This window comes from Silene latifolia, chromosome 9, assembly GCF_048544455.1.
Source record: "Silene latifolia isolate original U9 population chromosome 9, ASM4854445v1, whole genome shotgun sequence".
Classification (NCBI taxonomy): Eukaryota; Viridiplantae; Streptophyta; class Magnoliopsida; order Caryophyllales; family Caryophyllaceae; genus Silene; species Silene latifolia.
The window spans coordinates 171,883,176-171,906,152 of record NC_133534.1 but is presented as its reverse complement, the minus strand read 5'-3'; the positions used below and the strand labels follow the sequence as shown (position 1 = coordinate 171,906,152).

General features: G+C 35.3%; 1 protein-coding gene across 1 annotated transcript; it reads left to right on the top strand.

Moving 5' to 3' along the window:
• The first annotated feature begins 324 nt into the window (after nucleotides 1–324).
• Nucleotides 325–1,673, top strand: LOC141601897 (protein FAR1-RELATED SEQUENCE 5-like). The gene is made up of 2 exons (XM_074422205.1): nucleotides 325–771; nucleotides 1,602–1,673. Exons 1-2 carry the CDS (start codon nucleotides 325–327, stop codon nucleotides 1,671–1,673), a joined length of 519 nt encoding a protein of 172 aa, XP_074278306.1.
• The last annotated feature ends 21,304 nt before the right edge of the window (nucleotides 1,674–22,977 follow it).

Sequence of the window (22,977 nt, the reverse complement as noted above, 5' to 3'; positions counted from 1 at the left end):
GTGAAGGTGATGCTCAAATGCTTATTGAGCATTTTATGAAAATAAAACACATGTGTCCATCGTTTTACTTTGACTTTGACGTAGACTCCAAACGCAGATTATCACATATTTTCTGGGCTAACCCTATTAGTATAAAAAATTATATGCTATTTGGGGACATGACATCTTTTGACACTACCTTTAAGAAAAACAAGTATAGAATGATATTTGGCCCTTTCACGGGGGGTAGATCACCATAAGAGATGTGTGATCTTTGGTGCTGGACTCATTATTAATGAAAGCAAAGAGTCATTTGCCTGGTTGTTTAATAAGTTCTTAGACGCCATGGGGGGTCGTCATCCAGTTTGTCTGATAACTGATGAAGATGTGGGTATAGAAGAAGGAATGAAATTAGTTTGGAAAGATAACGTCCAACATAGGTATTGTATGTGGCACATATTGAAGAAATTGCTTGAGAAAGTAGGGCCTTCAATATGTAAAGAAACCCAGTTTTTGAAAGAGATAAACTCATGTGTTTGGGGTGAAGATGTGGAACCACATGAATTTGAGGAAAGGTGGACAACAATAGTTGAATCTCATGGGTTGTCTAAGAATGAATGGCTTAAGGAAAAATATGGCATTAGGCAGATGTGGATTCCGGCATACTTTCGCGACCTATTTTTAGGAGTTTTGATGAGAACTACCTCAAGGTCTGAATCTGAAAACCACTTTTTTAGCAACTTCACTATTCCTAATCTAACCCTAGTTGAGTTTTCGATGTTATTTGATGAGGTTTTTAGTATCTTATTATCGTATCTTAGTAAAATAAATATCTCTCCTATAAATAGGAGAGACTTAATGAGATTTTATCATCTTTTCATACAACTTTTTCCTCTGTTTCTTATTCTATTCGACGTTGCTCTTCCCTTTCCGGATCCGAACTCTTGTAATTTATTTTCTCTCTTTTATGTTATTTCCCTTTTGCACATCTCTTTTTATCATGGTGTTTATTATTTCTTTATCTTTCGTTCTTATTTTATTCATTGTTATGCGTAGCTAATTCTTAAATGTTAGGATTAGGGGAGCCATGGTAGTATAACAATGATGCGATAATTGGTTTAGGAGATTTGGTTGTGAGAATTGTTTGATAGCAATATAACTGTAATTGTTAGGTTGAATGCATGTAACTGAATCAATTAATCCGGTTAAATTTAGACCTATATCGAGAGATTGGAATGAATAGACCTGTTATGGACAATAGACTACACTAATAAGGGTGAAAGCTAAGTTAGTAGTATTTTAGCCTTTTAGGGCAGATAGCGGACCAAGAGGACCTTTCCTTTACCCTTCTCACATCAGACCGACTGACCTACCTTTAGCTGATTTGTGTAATATCATGGTGAACTGACATCATGGCATATTTCTCTCTATCTGATTAATCTCTTATTTCAATCCTTGCCTTTCTTTTCCAGATCATTAGTTTAGTTCAAACAACTCAAACCCCCAATTGTGACTTTGGACAGACTAGAATAACGAGTAGATAGTGACCGCCTCCCTATGGATACGATACCCGACTTGCCTCTGCTGCATTAATTAGAGCATGTTGGTTTTATTTTTGATAGGGTTGTGACAGCCGTGTCATCCACCATGCAATAAAGAAAGGATCATCAATGGATAAAAAGGGATTGATATGATTTGAGTTCCACAATGGTAGTTTGCTTTTGTTTTGTTTCCCCCCAATTTCTTGTGGCATTTGTCTTTTGAGAACATTTATTTGCCATTTTTGGATGTTTGGCAATTTCTTTGCACTCTTGAACATTTTCAAAGTAACCCCATTTTGTAGCAAGGGTACTTTTATTGAAGCATATGAGTCTATTTTTGCTCCTCTTTTTATTGATGCATTTTTGCAAACTTTTTGGCTTTCACTTTGGTACTTTGAACTCAATTTGGAGATTTATTGTGCCCATTCCCTTTTGTATTGACAAAACATGATGATAGAAATGAAAGAACGGTTGCATGGCATCAAGGGTCACCTTGGAATAAACGGTAGCCAAGGAGTCATCACACCACAAGGTACTCTTGACTAGGCCTTAGTCCATGGGTCAAAAGATACTAGTTTGACACATCCTAGGGTGTTTTGAAGGTATTATAGCAAACAAAGTCTCAAGGAGAAAAGTTATCTACAAGGGCCTATATACACTTGCCAAGCTTCCCAAATAGACATTTTCACAAAAACTTTCCTAATATGCAACTACATGCCATGATGCAACTAACATATATACAACATAATGCAAATGCTACTATCACTAGTATGCCATATAATCTAAATGCAACTCCTAAGATCACATTGGTTTGTACCGCATCAAACAAAAAGAAACCACATTGTCATTAACATATAAGAAGAAAAAGGAGATTAGGAAAGATCATACCATGCGGTCTTCATATTCCTCATGCCTCGAATATGGCATAGTCGGTCCCAAGTGATAGGAGTGAACACAAATAAATAAATATATACAATATATACATTTCTATACTACAAAAGGGAAGAACATGTTTTTGGGTTTTTCAAATTTTTATCATTTTTTGAATTTTTTTGAGTTTGGAAGTGTTAGAATTCCCCATCCCCACACTTAGAATGGACATTGTCCCCAATGGACAAAACAATAGGGAATTGTGCAAATGCAATAAATGAATGATGCATGATTCTACACTAGATGCAAACTATATGTGAGATATTTACATGTGATATATACAAGTGATGCAAACTAAACTGTACTACATGATGCAATCTTTCTATTGTTCGGAGAGCTAATTTGAATTAACTCGGGTTTCTTGTGACTAAACTTCCCCAAACCGATTAAATTAGTGGGTGAAGTTTGGCCACAAGGCCATGCATGCAATGCTATGTAAAAATGCAAATTGTCATTTTGGATTTTCAAGTGGGAACAAAATTTATCATCACCTTGGTGTTACTAAGGTCGGAATAGTCCTTAAATTTTACAAGAACACTAACAAAGGTTGAAACATCAATGATTATTTAAATTAAGTTATAATGCAATATCAAAATTTGACATAAAAATGAGAGAGTGAAAAGCTCACGCAAGCCGTGGTGGGTGCCTCTTGCCCGCTCCACCAAGCTAATGAACTTCTTCACTTGTCTCCATCCTCTCCTCCAAGATCACATCCCAATGTGCTCTAGACTCATCACTTTTATAGAAATCCATGACCTCATCCCCTTCACTATTAACCTCCATTGTGTCACCATTACTTGATCCCTCTCCTTCTTTATTGCCATTTTCATTTGCTTCACCATTTCCATGAACCGAATTAGGAAAGAGTATATCAATTTGAGCCCATGAGGGAAGTGCCCCCTCTTCATCAATTTGTCCTTGGTGAGCCATCCGGTGGAAGCTAGGGTAGAGAGCATAGTAGGTGTCTACCTTGTCGTCATATTGTTGGCGATGCAAAGCTTGAAGAAGTCCCGTGGCAAAATCATCCCTTGGTAGGATGAATGGATTGGGATAATTTTAGGGTTGGTATGGGAAAGGGTAAGGAGGGATAGTGACCCGTTCTTGCTCATTCCTTTGAGGTTCCTTTGCATGTTGTTGCCTTTGGGTAGGAGGTGGGGTTTGATTTGCTTGTCTTGTGCTTTCGGGTACGAGATAAGATGATACTCGGGAAAGAGAACCCCTTCTTAGTGCAATTCTCGTCAAACCCTCCATTGGAAGGATTAGGGGGTTACTTCCCTTAGTCAACCATTTGATTTTCTGCTCATAGCCCTCATAGGCTATCCAATGGTGATGTTGAAAAAGGAGCATTTCGTTGATCCTTGTATTACCCGCAAGATGCATATAAGAGTTATTGTTGTTGAAGTTCGGGTTGAAGAACTTTGCAAGTCTTGCCACTAGGCCTCCATTGACGATATGTTTCATCCCACTATCATTCCCATTTCTAAACCGCGCCCATATTTCAAGTAGCACTAATGGGGCATTGATCTTATAACCACTCTTTCCTTGGATTTCAAGTAGGACTCCATAAAAGTGAGATCAAGTTCATTCACGATGGCGGGGTCTCAGCGAGCAAGTAGGGTGCTCGCTATGAATCGATAAGTGAACCGAATGATAGGGTTTTGAATATATGAAGCCGAGCAATCCTTGATTCTTGACAAATCTTGGCCCGTTAAGGCCTGCCAAAGGGGCTCTACACTATAATTTCGAGGCTTTGAAGATCGAGTAGGTGACACATCTAGTCCTAGCACAATCGCGAACTCTACTAGGGTCATCATCCTAGTCACATTTTTAAGTCGGAATTCTATGCAAATTGTCTTGTTGAGGGTGGAGATTTTCAAAAAGCTTAGGAATTCAAGCACTAAGGGTCTATATGTGAGTTCATGCATGTGGAACATTCTTCAGAGACCAAATAATTCAAATAGTGCTTCGGTTTGATGGTAGATTCCTAACTTTCTCAATGTTTCATGACAAACAAACTTAGTGGGGAGAATTTTCTTACCCAAAAGTCGGTGGAAGACAATTCTTTGAGCATAGTTGACGAACTCAATGTTGGAAAATTCATCTAGGCTTGAAAGATCAATTATCTCCTCATTTTCCCTTCTTAAAGTGTTGAGGTGTGAGGTTGATGAACTCCCAATGACTCTTGTTCTTCTTTCTTCTCTTGTCATGAATCTCCTTGGGGTTTTCATTTTGATTAAGTGAAAACATTTTTTCTAAATTAGATCTATTTGAATGTCTCAAACCCTAGGTCTTGGGTGAGCTAAGGTTTTAGAGAGGTTTGTTTATTTGGAGATGAGATGGGTGATTTTAAGTACTTGAGGGGGAGGTTTATGTTTTGATTTTGGAGGGAGGGGTGATCTGTCTTGATATTGAAAGATCATAGATCCTAATTAGACACTCTAATTAAATGTCAAATTATCTCATAACTTGAGTTTATGTGATCTATGTAACATGCATGCAATATAAAAGCATAATAATATAAAAGAAGAAGAAAACAATTTTCCTTACATTGAAAAATGGTAGTATTTGGGCACAACCAAGATCACCCATCTTGGTTGCTCTTGAGCTTAAAATAAATGGCAAGATCCTCCATCTTCAAGTGTCCAAAATAGAACACCTCCTTTCTTAAGCACCCAAGAACTTACCCAACAACTTTACTAATATTAACTAGATATTAATAAGATTACCCTTGATAATATGTAAATATTACTAACAATCTTAGTAATTATTTATTTTACTAACATATCTTAGTAAATGATTTTATTGGTTTTTAGAGAGAAAGACCAACAAGTTTTTTTTTTTTACATGCAAATACACAAAATAAAGTAGTGTGTAAAAAATGAGCAATTGTTGGTCCATAAAGAGGAGGAAAACCGGGTGGGAGTTGGTGGAGTGAGGGAGTGTACTTGCTTTATTTTTGTCCAATCTTATATCACATGCAAATGATCATAAGATGACTTATGGAAGAAACAACAAGCAAAGTGAAATGATTATGTCTATAATCATCCACTACACTCCATTTACACGGTCCAATGTCCCATTTACGGGTCCATTTTGGTTCTTATATTTGTCGCACAAATACGTGTAAATTTTATTTAAACATCGTATCATGTTTAAATGCTTCCAATTAAATTCATCTAAATCACTCCGTAAATATACGTGTACCGCTACACATATATTTTACGTGCCAATACTAATCACATTAGTCAATTAGTACCAATCTTAACAATTAACTGCTTAATTATTAATTCCCGCTTCAAAAATTTATTATTCAATTATCGCATAATTAAATAATAATTTCCGCGCCTTGAGTTCACAAATCTCTCTAAATTAATTTAATCGACTAACTCTTAGTCTATTTATCAAGGGACTAATTTAAACTGTATCTCATACAATTAATTAGCTTTCGTGTTGGGACTCGTTCCTTTAGGTGTGGCTGAAAGGGATCACCTGAACACCGTTGTCTCACGACAGTAACGTCAAACCCTAGTTGGCCAACCATTACCGATATACGTTGATCAGCTGACTAGTATTGCCAATGAATATCCCATGCATATTCCTTAATGAGATTTAATAATATTATCACGCACTATTGTGGAGGACAAAACTCCAACAATCTCCCACTTGTCCGAGACAAGTTGTGCGATGATTATAACACATAATTGTGGATAACTCCTTATCACAACAATATCCTGCTTGTACTCTACAAGGGTGTGTTACCAATTCTCTTGTCCATTTTAACAACAATCTCCCACTCAGTGCAAGGTGTCTTTCAGGTCGCACTTGCACATGAATATATCGTGAGTGGTTTTCTCGATTGGGAGTGTGACTACCTGACCGGAAAAATCTCATACAGATTACTTCCGAGCGTGGCCACGCATTTATAGTCATAACTCCTCGAGTGACCTTGAGATGTTTAAACCCAACGTGGGTGGACAATTCCTGTCTGCCCTATCTATCCTATTGCACAATACAGATCACCATGACCCAGTAGATGTTCTTTGGCCCCCTTTCACGGCACGACCTAGGACAAAAACCAAAGTCACTCGGAAACTGCACTTGCTCAGATAATAGTCTCCAGTTTAAAGAATCGACTCATAGGAATATCATAGAAGTCCCTGCTACGACCAGGCGTCTGTAATAGATCTAAGGGACTCTATAAATGTCACTGCCCGGCAAAGTGTCCCACAGTCTGCCTATGTAAACGACTAGTCATCCTTATGACCTTATGGTGCTGAACCTACCACCAATCGTCTTAAAATCTAGTCACTCTGAGACGTCACCTCATTAAGTGACTAGGGGATAATACAATGTTCATCCTATTCACTTGAATTGGGGTTCAACATTGTCTCCACAACCAATTCGGATAAACAAGGTATTCATGTTTTCAGTCATACTGAATAATTGAGTTCTTAAAGAAACTCTAACAATGAATGTGACCATCACTTATGTAAATATCAATACTCTATCCAATATTTACATAACGATCTTTAGCAATTAAGTTATACTCCTCAATTCACATGGAGATGACATAACCATCATGTCTACCTTATGTCAACGGCTTTGGTTAGAGGATTAGCAACAGTTGTACACTCTAATTTCCATTGCTATTTTCCTTTGTTCTATGCAATCTTTTCATCACATAGAGCCTTTTTAAGTACATGTCTAAACAAGTTTTTAGACTCTGGTTCTAAAGCCAGTCAAACACTCCCACTGTTTTCACAGACTCTCGGGAGACGATATTCGGCTAACGGAACTACTCTAGGTCCATTAAATTCCGATTATCAACTATCTCTTATACAACATCGGATGTTGTAATGTACTTAGCTTTCGTTCATGATTTGTACGTATAACGCTTATACATGCACATTCTTCATATGACATCTTTTATGTATGACTCCCCATACATGTCTTCTTTATACATGTATAACTTCTTATACATATATGTATAACTTCTTATACATATTATTCTTTATGCACATAACACTGTTACATGTTAACCATTCTCTAACGAGGCCCATAACATCTTATAAGCGTAGGAATGTTTCCGTGTAATCCTTTTACACGAAATTCATAAATTCCTCCAAACTACAAGAGTAAATCCTTAGTGCTTCTCAAGTACTCAAGGATGCTCTTGATTAATCATCTAGTGACACTCACTAGGAAATGATTGGTAATGACTTCTCATATTCTCAATATGATACGTCCCGACGAGAGCAGCTTTTAGCATATTTAAATAGATCTTGCAGCGGAAGCACAAGAGATCATATTAATTGTTCAACAACTTGAACGAGTCAAGAATCTTATCACATAAGTCTCTTGACTATAATTCTAATATCCATAGAGATTTATCTCATTAGATCCGGATATTTAATATGCGCCATGCTACTCTCAAGTATTCACCCGAGAATATTTCTAGTCACTAATATGTCAAACACATATTTTAGACTAAGAAATATCACCTTAGCTACATTTCTAGTCACTAATATGTCAAGCACATATTTTAGACTAAGAAACTCATTTTAGCTCCCACTAAACTCCATGTATCATCATGGTATCTCGACACTCGAGTAATACCATTTTAATAGACTACATGATTGAACCCAAAGTTCCAACTCTTTGACGTATATAAGATCACAGAAGGGATCTTTCAAGCATGCTAGACTTCTTAGCATTGACAAGATCAACAAAACTTCTCCCTTCATAAGATACATTCAAGGAGAAAGTTTTGTTATCCTTTTGCCTAAACTCATCCTCATGAGAGGCTATATTGCTAAGAACATACGAATTGATAAAGGCATTTGGGTTGTCACAAACTCTCTATAACAAGCCCAAATTTTAAACATCTTATGTAACCTTTACGACAAGATCAAGGTAACCTGCCAAAGTATTCGCCCTAAATCAAGTCTCGAAAACATCTCGCGTTTCCTTCCTTATCACATCTTGTGTAAGGGGATCAATTCGAATTGCATGGTGACACGCCATCACATAGAGTTCATGCTGTAACATTATTTTTAATGATTTTTGGTAGAAAAGCCTTGATGAGGGTTTAAGATTCATCACTTTTGAAAAGTAACGCAATATTATCGCAAAATTATCTCCTTATAACCACTGAGCCACAATAAAGAGCGTCTTCTTGCATTGTACTCACCACTGAGCCTCAATAAAGAACATCTTCTTGCATTGTACTCAGTTTGTGGATCTTGGACTTCCGTAAGTTCAAAATTTCTCCCACTCTGTCTTCCAAAAAATGAAAATCTTTCTGGAAAGATAGCATTACGAGCCACAGACTCTTTGTTCTCGTGTTGAAGGAGTAAAAAACCAAGTGGTTCAATTTTGGATAACCCTCAAAGCTACACAAATTGGTTCTGAACATAAACATTTATGGTCCCAAATGTATAAAATGACAAGTTAAGGACTCTCCCTATCCATATCTCATATGGAGTCATTTAGGCCATTATAGTCGGGTTTTAAACTTTTAGTGAGAAAATAGCTTACAAAATTGCGAAAAACCTCAACCTATATCTCATAAAGTTCGGTTTATATTCTTTACTACACCATACTCTATGGTGTCCTTAGAAGAAGGTACATGTGAACTGGTTCACAATCTTCTTAGTGATCATCAAGGTCATTACTTGATATTACCTATTTGATCTTCAAAGTCATTACTTTGAAATTTTCGATCAACATTATGATCTTGTCGTGCTTTTAGTTTACTACTTCGCTTTGAAAATATTCCATGTTTCAAAAAATCACTTTTATGTCTTATTAAATAGATATGAAGTTATCATATCTACTTAACATTACGGTAAAAGTAACGAAGTATATATAACCTACTATTGGCCTTACACATCCGTATGTATATGGTCAATCACCTCACTATTGTGTTTCTTTTCTGCAAAAGAAAACATAATAAATGCACATATCATAAGATTCTCAATCAAATGGTTGTACGATGTGCTAATCGTTTATACGTGAAACGAATTTACTTGAGGTTTGATCAATTGGGTTCACCGGATTAGAGACTTTAAAATCTATAAGATGGTATAATATTTAGTTTTCGTGAAGAATGTAAAATTCCTCTAACTTGAGTGGTCTAAACCAACCACCAAGTTATCATAGGATTAGGTACAACCTTTTGTTTAAATCACATGAGTGATGCCTTCTATGTATAAACATAGATGATTACATTCTTTTAAAACCAAATTTAGGTACATTTATTCCTATCAAAATCATTGCTACTCTAGCACCATTTTGATGCAAAAATGTCCTATGCTAGACGTCTTACGTTTTATCAATTCATGTAAACTTCTTTACAAAGAAATGACCCGTACTTGGTATCTCATACCAAGATAGTGGAACTAGCATATCCATTGAGTAGATGTCTCTTTCAACTTTGTTCTATCGCATACATCTAGGGTTGATTCTTCTTAACTCCAATCACTTTCACATTCCTCTTTGCTTCAATCAAGCAAAAATGAATCTCATGAAGACCTCTCTTCATGTCATTCGTGATATTTTATACACTTAGTAAGAGTGAACTACTATAAAGTGAGTGCAACATGTGGCAAAATCTCAACTTCTTGCGAAATTGGACTACCCAACCGTTCAATTGTCATCATATGCCTAAACTCTTTAGCGCATAAACAATCGATTTGGCCTTTCTCGAATTGAGCCATTTAACGGTATCATATTGGAGTATTCTAAGTGTTTTTGAAAACTCCTTTCGCAAACTTTTGAATTACTCTTGAGTAATTAAAACTAATATGTCATCTTCATGGCGAAGGTGTCACTTGCGAAATCAAGACTCTCTTGATAAAATGTGACTTCCTTTTAAACTCGTAATATGAGTTTGCAACATGAAACCCCTTTTTAATATGTATGGACGTTAATTAAGTTGTATAATAATCGCAAAAATCGTTGTAAGCTTATGTAGGTGAATTGGTAAATCATGTTACCAATCATTGCTACCAAATTCTTTCAAAGAAACCGCTTTCTATGAAAGAACGAAACAAGTGTAATAATAAATAGAGGATGAAAGGAAGATGAAATGCGCGATGTCATACATATAAGAGAATGAACGAAAAATAGGAAAAATTAACATTCAATGTTTTAATTTTACTTGTGAAACATCTTTAACAAGTTTTAGCATTTATATAATGATCTCCCACTAAATTATATAAATGATTCCAAGACCCGTCTTTAAACAAAAATAGGCATCGCTTGGGCGAAACATCCAATAATTGTGTAAATTCGGTAAGTCACGTTGACTAATTCTACCTCTAGAACTCTTGGTCGACGAATTTCCTTAAATTCATCTACTAACCCCGGAATACAAGACCGTCTTATACCCCGTTGAGTCCAACCAACTTTGGCGCGTGATAACCGTTTACCACCCTACTTACCCGAGGTAAAAAGAGAACACCCCGCTTGGGCGAGCGTGGCTCTAATGAACGAGGGATTCATAGGTGTTACTAATTGGTAAGGCTAATCTCAATTTTAGTTATGTGAGAGATCTTGTCAATTTAGTCATAAATTCCCTATAACTGAACTAAGTCGGTGAATGTAAATTACGTGAATTGACAACCGCGAAAAATAAAATGCATGTGAATGGCGATTTTCGCATGCGCGAAAAATAAAAACAAGCAAGCAAGTAAGCATATGAATAAATCCTAGTATGGCCACCTAGTTAATAAAAACTAGTCTATTATATTTCGGAAACCAACTCCTTGGTCCCTTGCCTCTTCATTCCATAAGTGGCTCCTTCTTGTGGGATTTGGAACCCCTTTCAAAAATAGACTCCGTCTCGATGTAATCCGTCTTTTGGAAACGCCGGTAAGAATAACTATTACAATTTAAATTACATAGCTATTCCTATTATACATTAATTAATGAAATAAATAAAACTATTAATTAATTACAAACCGACGATACGAGATCGTATTTAATTACAAACAAATCGCTATTCCCATTCATTTCGGGTAATAACGATTAAACTAAACTAGGCCATACTAGGTACAATAAAATAAATACTAGTATACTTAAAATGCTGTATTATGATGCCAAAATTGCCCTATCCATCAATCGTTGGTATCCATCTCGGTTTTTGTGGATTTAATCGATTTTTAACATGTAAAAATCAATAATCAACTCTTAAATCTCATTTAAGTCCAAACTAATTGTCCAAACTGTTTTGGACCTCAAAATTAGTCCTCACTAATTTTATGATGAATAATTAGTTTGATTTGGTGATATTTTGCTAATTTAATAAGTAAAATCATAACTTTTAAGTAAAAATCCAAAATAATTGAAAAATTACTCAAACAATTGAAACAAAATTTTTGAGTATTCTAGAACACTCCCAAGAACACTAAAATATCAGAAAAATTGCCCCAAAAATTCGGATAAAATTTATGAAGAAAAAGATCGATATTTATCGGTTTTTAACCACTAAAACCAATAAACATCAAAACAAGGTGAATCAAATTTTAATTTTCAATTTTATCTTTTAAATAATATTTTCAAATGTACATAAATTTATCAAGGGCAGAATCAATTGTTTCGAAATTATGATTAATTTATTTCACTTTTATCGACTTTTATCTCATAAAATCAATAAACATGCAAAAATTCAAACCAACCTTCAAACTTTTGCATACAATTAGTAGAAAACATGCATGAAACACCATAAAAATTCCATGGCCCGAATCATCATTTAACTATTTTTAGTCAATTTATAACTAAAATACGGCATTTTGACTCGCTTTTCTACCAAAAATCATTAAAAAATGCAAAATTACTTCATAAATCACAAAACTTTACCACAAATCTTTTGATATCAGTAGGTATACATGTCCCAAAAATTTCGTGCTAAAACCTCTTCTAACACAATTTTTGAGTTTTTATAAATTATCTCATAATTTATTAATATGCTTAAAATCAACATGCAAATTACAAGCCTAAGCTCTGATACCACTTGAAATATCATAGATCCTAATTAGACACTCTAATTAAATGTCAAATTATCTCATAACTTGAGTTTATATGATCTATGTAACATGCATGCAATATAAAAGCATAATAATATAAAAGAAGAGGAAAACAATTTTCCTTACATTGAAAAATGGTAGTATTTGGGCACAACCAAGATCACCCATCTTGGTTGCTCTTGAGCTTAAAATAAATGGCAAGATCCTCCATCTTCAAGTGTCCAAAATAGAACACCTCCTTTCTTAAGCACCCAAGAACTTACCCAACAACCTTACTAATATTAACTAGATATTAATAAGATTACCCTTGATAATATGTAAATATTACTAACAATCTTAGTAATTATTTATTTTACTAACATATCTTAGTAAATGATTTTATTGGTTTTTAGAGAGAAAGACCAACAAGTTTTTTTTTTTACATGCAAATACACAAAATGAAGTAGTGTGTAAAAAATGAGCAATTGTTGGTCCATAAAGAGGAGGAAATCCGGGTTGGAGTTGGTGGAGTGAGGGAGTGTACTTGCATTATTTTTGTCCAATCTTATATCACATGAAAATGATCATAAGATGACTTATGGAAGAAACAACAAGCAAAGTGAAATGATTATGTCTATAATCATCCACTACACTCCATTCACACGGTCCAATGTCCCATTTACGGGTCTATTTTGGTTCTTATATTTGTCGCACAAATACGTGTAAATTTTATTTAAACATCGTATCATGTTTAAATGCCTCCAATTAAATTCGTCTAAATCACTCCGTAAATATACGTTTACCGCTACACATATATTTTACGTACCAATACTAATCACATTAGTCAATTAGTACCAATCTTAACAATTAACTGCTTAATTATTAATTCCCGCCTCAAAAATTTATTATTCAATTATCGCATAATTAAATAATAATTTCCGCGCCTTGAGTTCACAAATCTCTCTAAATTAATTTAATCGACTAACTCTTAGTCTATTTATCAAGGGACTAATTTAAACTGTCTCTCATACAATTAATTAGCTTTCGCGTTGGGACTCGTTCCTTTAGGTGTGACTGAAAGGGATCAGCTGAACACCGCCGTCTCACGACAGTAACGTCAAACCCTAGTTGGCCAACCGTTACCGATATACGTTGATCAGCTGACTAGTATTGCCAATGAATATCCCATGCATATTCCTTAATGAGATTTAATAATATTATCACGCACTATTGTCGAGGACTAAACTCCAACAGATATGTGTGGTGGAAAGAGGGGTTTAAAGTTGAAAAGCGAAGAGTAACGCGGGAGGGAGACGTGCGGCCTGGAGCAGGAGTCGGGCGATTCTTGCTTTTTACAAAATTCATGAGAGCAGAAAGGGTCGCTCGGCTCAGAGTCGGGTCACACGACCTGGTAAATGAGTCTCCCGTCCTGGGCATAAGACGCCCAGATTTTAACACAGTAAAAAATTGTCTTTCTAGAAGTCGGCGGGGACGTGGGTCCTCAGAATGATCCGCACCGAATTTAACCCAGTGAAAATTTTCTTGAAATGCATAAAAAGACGCTCGACTTGTAGTTGGTCCGCCCGTCTTGAGGTGTGACTCGCCCGACCTGTGCTTGGGACACCCAGATTTCTGTCCAGTGCAAAATTTAAAAAATTAGAGGTCCTCCATGACCCACGGCTTGAAATGAAGTCGAGCGACCTGAGTGGTTGGACGCTCGAGCTGGAGTCGGGTCGGGCAGATTTCCCTTCAGAGCAGAATTCCACTTTATGCCTTTTTCCCAGTCCCCACGAGCTCAGGTCTGCTCGTGGGGATCTTCTCCCCGTACCAATTCTTTTTTATTTCCCTCATCATTTCTTCTTGGGTGACATTACTAATGCGTGCATTTTATATAGACTTATTATACCATATTTGCACGCATTTCTACGCATTTTGTGTAGTGTTTAGCTACAAATGTCCCCCGAATAGGCTACTTTGGTTTGTCTTGTATTATTTGCAGGTATAAACCGGAGATGAGCATAATCAAGCTTAATACATGTCCCTATACATGCATTTAGGAGATAAGTTGAGTTGGAGCTTGGAGACTACTATGTTGAGATGCGCATAGAAGTAAGGAAACTAGGCGAGCAAAGGAAGAGCTTCATATTGCTAGTGCCTAATTTGAAGAGCCATATCTCGAGTTTTACAATTGATTTTCAAGTGATTCCAATTGGAGATGAAATCTTGTCCTCTTAGCTTTCCAACTCCACTGCAAACGCTCTGTTTGCCCAAGTAACGAAGAAATAGCGGCCGTTTGAAGCTCAGTGTGCGAAGCAGGAATTGTGCGCTGGAAAGTACTCGATTGAGTACTATCTTGTTCGATCGAGTACCTAAACCCCTCGATCAAATGGTGCCTTTTTGATAGTGTTCGATCGAGTACCTAAATTCTTAGATCGAGAGGTTTTTGCTAGGAGTTACTCGATCTAGGAGTTCTAAAGTCCTCGATCGAGCACTTTGAGTCTGCCGTGAGGTTTTCTCGCGTAAAACTTATTTTTAGATATTTTAAGTTGTATGTTTAGGTTTAATTGATATCTCCCCTATATAAGGAGAGACATAATTAGGTTTTAGGGGGATGATTCATTCAGCATTAATCAGACGTTACTGTTGCTCTCTTTTCCGGATCTAACTCTTTGTAACCTTTCTTCTCTCTTTTATATTAATTCTCTTTTGCTTATCTCTTCATCATGCTTATCCTTGCCTTATTTCTCGTTCTTGTTTTATTTACTATTATGCTTAGCTAATCCCTTAATGCTAGGATTAGGGGAGCCATGGTAGTGTAGCGATAATGCGATAGTTGGTTTAGGAGATTTAATGTGAGAATTGTTTCATTAGCAATATAACTATAATCGTTTGGTTAATGCATGCAACTGAATTAGTTAATCTGGTTAAGTTCAGACCTAGATCAGAAGATTGGAATGAATAGACCTATTATGAGCAATAGACTACACTAGTAAGGGTGGAAGCTAAGCTAGTTGTATTTTAGGGCGGATAGCGGACCGGAACGACCTTTCCTTTACCCTTCTCACATCAGACCGACTGACCTACCTTTAGCTGACTTGTGCATCTATCATGGTGAACCGACATCCTGGCATATTTCTCTCTATTTAGTTAATCTCCTTTCTCAATCCTTGCTTTTTAATATCGTTCATTAGTTTAGAAATCCACTCAAACCCCCGAATTGTGACCGTAGACAGACCGAATAACAAGTAGATAGTGACCGTCTCCCTGTGGATACGATACCCGACTTACCTCGGCTGCATTAGTAGAGCCAGTTGGTTTTATTTTTGATAGGGTTGCGACAGCCGTGTCAAATTTTGGCGCCGTTGTCGGGGAGGCAACTATTTTATTTGCTTGCTTTATTTTTGTCTGTCTTTAGCCTCAAGGGATTTATTCCTTGAGGCAGTTCTTATCTTTTTCCTTTAGTGTTACTTTGATAGGTCCTACAGGTCCTACCTAGACAGGTCTAGGTAAAAGATCATCAAAGGGAAGGCTTGAGTGTTAGGTTCATATACCTATTGTTAGACTCCTCTAATAGTGAACTAATTAACTTGTTAATTATATGTTCTTTAGATCTAGTGCATTCATAACAAAATGAAAGATTTATAAGAAAAACAATGTCCCTTACATTATAGGTTGGTTCGAAATATTGGGCACAAGTAAGGTCACCTTCCTTCACTTGTTCTTGAGCTTAATGTGATGAATGATCTTCCTAAGACTCCAAGTATAGAAGACACTCCAATAAGTTGCACCCAAGATGAATCCCGAAAATTCCTACTAATATTAACTAGATATGTAATAGAAATGTAACCTTAATAATACTAATATTTCTAGTATTACTACTTCTAGTAATAGATTGAGTGTATTAGTATTTGTGAGAGTTTTTAGCAATTGCATGTGAGGGAAAATTAGAGAGAAAAACAAGCAAAGAACAACATGGAAAAATTAGCAACTAATGCTCTATTTGAAGAGCCAAAAACCGGTGGCCTTTAGCATGGGGAAGAATCTTTTCCATTTGTTTTTACTCATTTGTTTAGTGTAGGTAGAGTGTAGGGAACATATATGTAAGATATAGTATGAATAAAGCTTGTGTGATGTGTCACAATCACACTTTAATCAACACAAACAAAAGACAAAAGAGCATCTTTTGTTCTCTTCATTTGGCCGAAAATATGGACCCATTTTGGTCCATTTTTGCCTTTTGTCATTTGTCCCACAAATGCTTATAAGTCATATGTTTAATTATTTTACATAATTAATTATTAATGTAATCATTTAACACTTAAATATTACAATTAATAATATAATATACACTTCACTTTTTGATTAGTATACTACCATTATATCAACATATAATAGGTCCCATAATTATTAGTTAGTTAAAATTACAACTTCTTGTAACTTTAAATAACTAATTACCTCTACCTCTAAACATATATAATACCTCAACTAATTTAGTAATTTAACACTTAATTACTAAATTAAATCTTATTTAATAACATTACAATAAGACGTAAAATTGCACTCCCATAATTAAGGAATTAACTAATCTGTATCGCATACAATTAATTAAATATCTATTTGGGCCTCATCCTATAGGTGTGACCTAAAGGGATCAACTGACCATCACCGTCACACGACAGTAATATCAAACTCTAGTTAGCCAATCATTACCGATAAATGACGATCAGTAGACTATATAAAGAGTCATCCCTCACGTATTCTCAGTATGAGATTTAAATTATGATATTAAATCATGTGATCGCACCATTGTCGAGGACACATTTCCCAACAATCTCCCACTTGTCCTAGACAAGTGTGCGTCACCATTTCTCTTGTCCTATTACAATCTCCCACTCAATGCAAGGTGTCTTGCAGGTCGTACTTACACTTGATCATATCTTGAGTGGTTTTCTCGATCTGGAGATTAACTGTCTGACCGGAATTATCTATCATAGATACCTTCCGAGCGTGACCACGCATTTCCAGTTAACTACTCCTCGAGTGGCCTTGAGATTTCAAACAAGCCTGAAAAGGGGTGGACAATTCCTATCGCCCTATTCCCTTCATTTAGCCACAGTCCATCATAACCCAAAATATACCCAGTTTGACCTCATTTACGAAATCGTAGAGTATAAATCAAAGCTAATCAGAAGTTGTGCCAACTTGGGCGAATAGTCTCTAGTCAAAAGAATTGACTCATAAGAATATTATAGTAGCTCTTGCCACGACCAGGCTTTATGAATTACCAGAACTCTATAAGCGGTCATCGCCGACAGAGTGTCCCATACGATCGCCTATGTGATCGACTAGTCATCCCATATGACTCTATGGCACTTGAACTTGCCATCAATCGCATCACACTCTAGTCACTTCGAGACGTCACCTCATATAAGTAACTAGGGGCGAATACCTGTTGGAATATGTGTCCTCCGACAATAATGCGATCACAACTGTTGATCATGATGATCACATGTTTAAGTCTCATTATAAAGAATACAATTGGGAAGTAATATTTACTGTCAACTAGTCCACACATATCGGTAATGATTGGCTGACTAGAGTTTGACATTACTGTCGTGCGACGGTGGTGATCAGTTGATCCCCTAGGTCATACCTAAAGAGCAACACTCTTAGTTGATCAATTAATTGATCGTATAACGTTACGAGTCAATTAAATTATTTAAAATTGATGGTCGATTTTGGAAGTAATATTTACGTGTCTCATTGAAATTTGATTAAATGAGATACGGTCTGAGTAATCGAATTGTTTCATTACTCAGACGAAATTATTGTTTAAAGAAACAATTGAAATTGAATGAATTATTATAAATACAAGTTAGTGTGATTTATAATTGGTAAAATATTTTGGTACTAGTAATTATGAATTACTAGGTCAATTTTTGTATATGACGTATTTTTATTAATACGTTGATTTTTAATATGTTAAAAATACATAACAATTTTATGTGACATATGACATGTGACATATTGACAAATTGACAAAAATAAAATGGATTCCATTTTATAAAAGTGCCGAAATTAAGAGGAGGATTAAGCTAATATTGTGTTGATTATATTAGTGGAGAGCATGATGATTACCCTAATTGACTAGCCATGCAAACCTAGTGTTCATTGTGAAGAACAACTCAAGCATGCATTGGCTCCCTCTAATCCCCTCTTCCACCCGGTTTTTGAGAGGAAAAACCACTTTGGTTTTTCCTCTTATTTTACCTAATATACACAAAATGTTTTTTGTTGTTAATTCATTCAATTTCATTCATCAAAAAATATTTTAGAGAGATAAAATATTTTCTTCTTCTTCCTCTCCTCTTAACCTGTTTTAAGAGTCCAAAACTAAAGATTTTTGGGTCAATTTTATCACTAAATTATTATTGTACTAGTATTCATAATATTAATTTTATTAAGAGTGTGCCTTGGGTATTATACTTTGGGAGAGATCCTATACTTGAATCTTAGTTCTTCCATTAAGGAAAGCACAAGAACAAGAGAGAAGGAGATCTCTCTTGTGCCCTTATAAACCGAAATTCCAATGTAAGATAAAGATTTCTTCTTTATATTGTTTATAGTTTGCATGCATAAGATCACCAATTAATTTTATGATTAAATTAACCTAAAACATATATGAATATGTTGAGTATATAGATCTACTTTTCCTTCAATCGGTATCAAGAGCCATGGTTGTTTGCATGCAAATCGGTTAAAAGTTTTTCGAGTTATACGATTAATATATAAAACTTGTTTAATTTGTGTTATTATGATATATCACGAAAATCATTATGCATGTTAAAGTTTCTGGTCCTAAAATGTTTTTAGGATATTTTGGTTAATTTATGGATTTTTATTGTTCATATTATACAATAATGGCATTAAAATATGATTTTATGAATAAAATGTCATTTTCGGACTAAAATTAGCTAAACTTCGAATTTTTCAGTGATTTTTGGATATGTTGTCACATATATTATTTTGAGATGACCTGTAAAGTTTCAAAATTTTTGGACTTCTTATGCTCGAAAAATGGATTTTTCATTATTAAAATCGGATTTAGATGAAAAATAGGTTAATATGAGATAAATTTCGAATCTGGTCATAAAAATTTAGTATGTTGTCACATGCAATTTTACAAGATGTGTGTAAAATAATAGGCTATATTGAAGTCTTTATGCATGATTTATGATTTTTTTTGAAGAAAAATAGCATAAATAGTGACTTAATTAGTGAAATATTTATAAAACATACTCTATGACTAAGGAAAAACGTCACATGTTGCATTTTATTATCTTTTTCAGATCTAAAATTGAAAAGTTGATGAATATAATTTTTCTAATGTTTTTATGATTATTTTTGTTAAAACCGATAAACCGCGACATTGTTTTTCCGGATAAATTTCGAAATTTTTAACCTAAGTTTTTGAACATTATGAGTGTCATGGTATTTTTCCAGAATGTTCATGAGTTTAAATTTCAAATTTTGAATTTATTTGAAATTTTGTGATTTATTTGAAGTTTATAGCTTATTTTTATAATTTTAGGTCCATTAATGAACAAATTTTAGAAATATGAGTTAATTATGGTCAAATAATTAGTGAAGACTAAATTTTGAGTCCTAAGAGGTTAGGGTAATTAACTTATGCATAAATATGAATTTATGTAATTTTTGTGATTATAAAATGTTGAATCACGCAAATCCGTAAAAACCGAGTAATATACGATATTGGCTATTTAAAGGCGATTTAGCATTAAATTGGGCATGTTCATACATATTATAATGCTGCTTTTTCTTTATGATTGTCATAATTTTATTTATGTAATTTTGAATTATGTAATTTTTACTTAGTATGGCCTTAGTTTTTAATTGGTATTACCCGAAATGTATGGGAATATCGATTCGGTTGTAATTTATTGTGATCTCGTATCACCGTTTTGTAATTTAATAGATTTATTTTATTTTAGTTACAAATGTATAATAGGAAATTATGTAATTTGTTATGTAATTTTATTTATTTCGGAGTTCCCAAAGACGGATTTCTTCAAGATGGCGATACATAAAGATGGTGTTACCTCGAGATGCGTGCCACAACCGAAGTTCAAGGGACCAATGGAGTTGGTTTCCGAATATGTAATAGTTAATTAGATTTTCTATTTTAGGAAGGTCATACTAGGATTTTTTTATGCTTTGCATTTTATTTATATGTCGCATGCATCGCTAAATCGCCATAACTAAAACATGCATCATCTTTCATCGAGTTTATCGACCGTGTCAATTAGAATTATCGTAGTTCACCGCTTTAGTTCACTTAAAACGTGATAGATAATAAATTGACATGACCTCTCGCTAAAAATAAATAATTGAGACATAGCCTTACCAAATAGTAGAAACCATGAAAACCTATTTCGCGAGGTAGTGCACTCGGCCATCCCGGGGTACAAACCTTGTTACGTAGGGGAAGTGGGTGATAAATATCTATCCACCGAATTCGTGTTGATGAGGGTTTCATCGGCCATCCCGTGCCCAAATTAATGTGAATTTGGATCATGGACACATTTATTCGAAATTTGGATTGACCTCAACGGAAGTATTCGTGACCGTAGTCGCATGTGTTCCGGGCTATAGATAAACATTAGAGTAAATTTATCGACCAAGAGTTCTAAAAGTAGAATCGATTAAGCGTTAATCCACCGAGTTATATTGATAAGGGTTTCATCGGCTATCCCGTGCCTAAGTTGATATGAATTTGGGTCTTGGAATCATTTATCTAGTTGGGTAGAGGTCACTAGAAAAATGCAATAAAACTTGTTTAAATTAGTTTTCACGAGTATTATTATTAAAACGACATTTGTTTTACTCCTTCTATTTTGTTTTGTAGACCACTTCTTTTCTCATAACAAATGGCAACACCAACCCCTAACGCCATGCCTCTCGCTAATTCATCATGGCTCCGATCCTTCATGGATCGATGTAAACTTGAAAAGAATGGGTCAAATTTCTCCGATTGGGATGCCCAACTCAAATTAGCCGCCCAAGGTGACGACAAGCTTCGTTATCTAACCGAGGCCTCTCCACCCGAACCTAATACTAGGTCGACCGCCGCTACTAGGGAAGCATATGAGGCTTACCATAAGGAGTCCGCCGCAATGAAAAACGTGTTGATATTTGCGATGGAGGAGGATCTCCAAAGGAGAGCCTTTAAAATGGGCACCGCTAATGAGATTTACTCCAAGCTTGTGACAATGTTTTCACAAACTCCGTGGATCGTCCAATATGAAGCGGCCGCGGCATTCTTTGATCTCGACTTCAAAGAGGGCCAAAAGGTTAGCCCTCATGTGCTCAAACTTATGGAGCTAGTCGAGACCTTGAAGATTCAAAAGGTTGAAATCCCCAAAGAACTCATTGTAGATAGGATTCTACACTCCTTATCCAAAGTCAAAGCGTATGTTCAATTCCGGGTGAATTTTAACATGCAAGACAAGGATGTGTCTCTTGAAGAATTGCACAAGTTACTTGTGCAAGCCGAGAGGGACATGGGGTTAAATGTGAACCCACCAAAAGATGTGCTTAACATAAGCACTAAGAGCAAGGGGAAGTTCAAGAAGAATGGGAGGAAGGGTAAGAAACAAGCTCCCACTTTCACCAAAGCTAAGACTAATGAAGCTAGCACTTCAAAAATCAAGAAGGGTCCTCTTGATAAATGCCATTATTGTAATGGTGTTGGACATTGGAAAAGAAATTGTTCCAAATACCTTGGTGATATTAAGGCTGGAAAGATTACTCCAGTAGGTAAATGACTATCCTTTCTTTTATGTTTCTATTTCAACTATGGTATTGTGATACAAAGTTGTGATAATGTATCTCCCTTTTTATTGTAAATAGGGCCTCCACCAAGCAAAGACAAGGGAAAAGAAAAGCAAACTTGAGAAACCATCAAGAAGCTAGGAATAGCTTTCATGGAGCTTTGCTTTTTATTGTCTTATTTTAATCATGTTTTGGATTTTAGAACCTTTAAGTTTCCGTGTTCGACATGGAAAGGTATTTTGGATAATTGGTTGTATTTTGGATAATGGTGGCTTGGTTTGCAACCCAAGCCACCCGTTTTATCATTTTATCCTTTGTTCTAAAATTCGTATTTAAATGCTTGCTCTTAGAAACATATGATTATTCACTTAAAGTGATCTAATAGACAAATATAATGACGGGATTCATTATATGTCCACATGCTTAAGGCTTGTGTATGATCATTTACAAAGTGATTTTGAGTCTATGAACTTTTTTTAAAGGAATGTCAATCACCAAGTACACTTACGAAATCTAAAACTATTAGTCAACCTATGAGATAGTTCTCCTTATACTTCAAATTCATTATTTGTGTCTCATATGCTATCTTTGAATATATAGTGTATTTATTCTAAAGATAGAGTGGGAGAAAAATGAGAACACAACACACGAGGCAAGATAAATTTGTG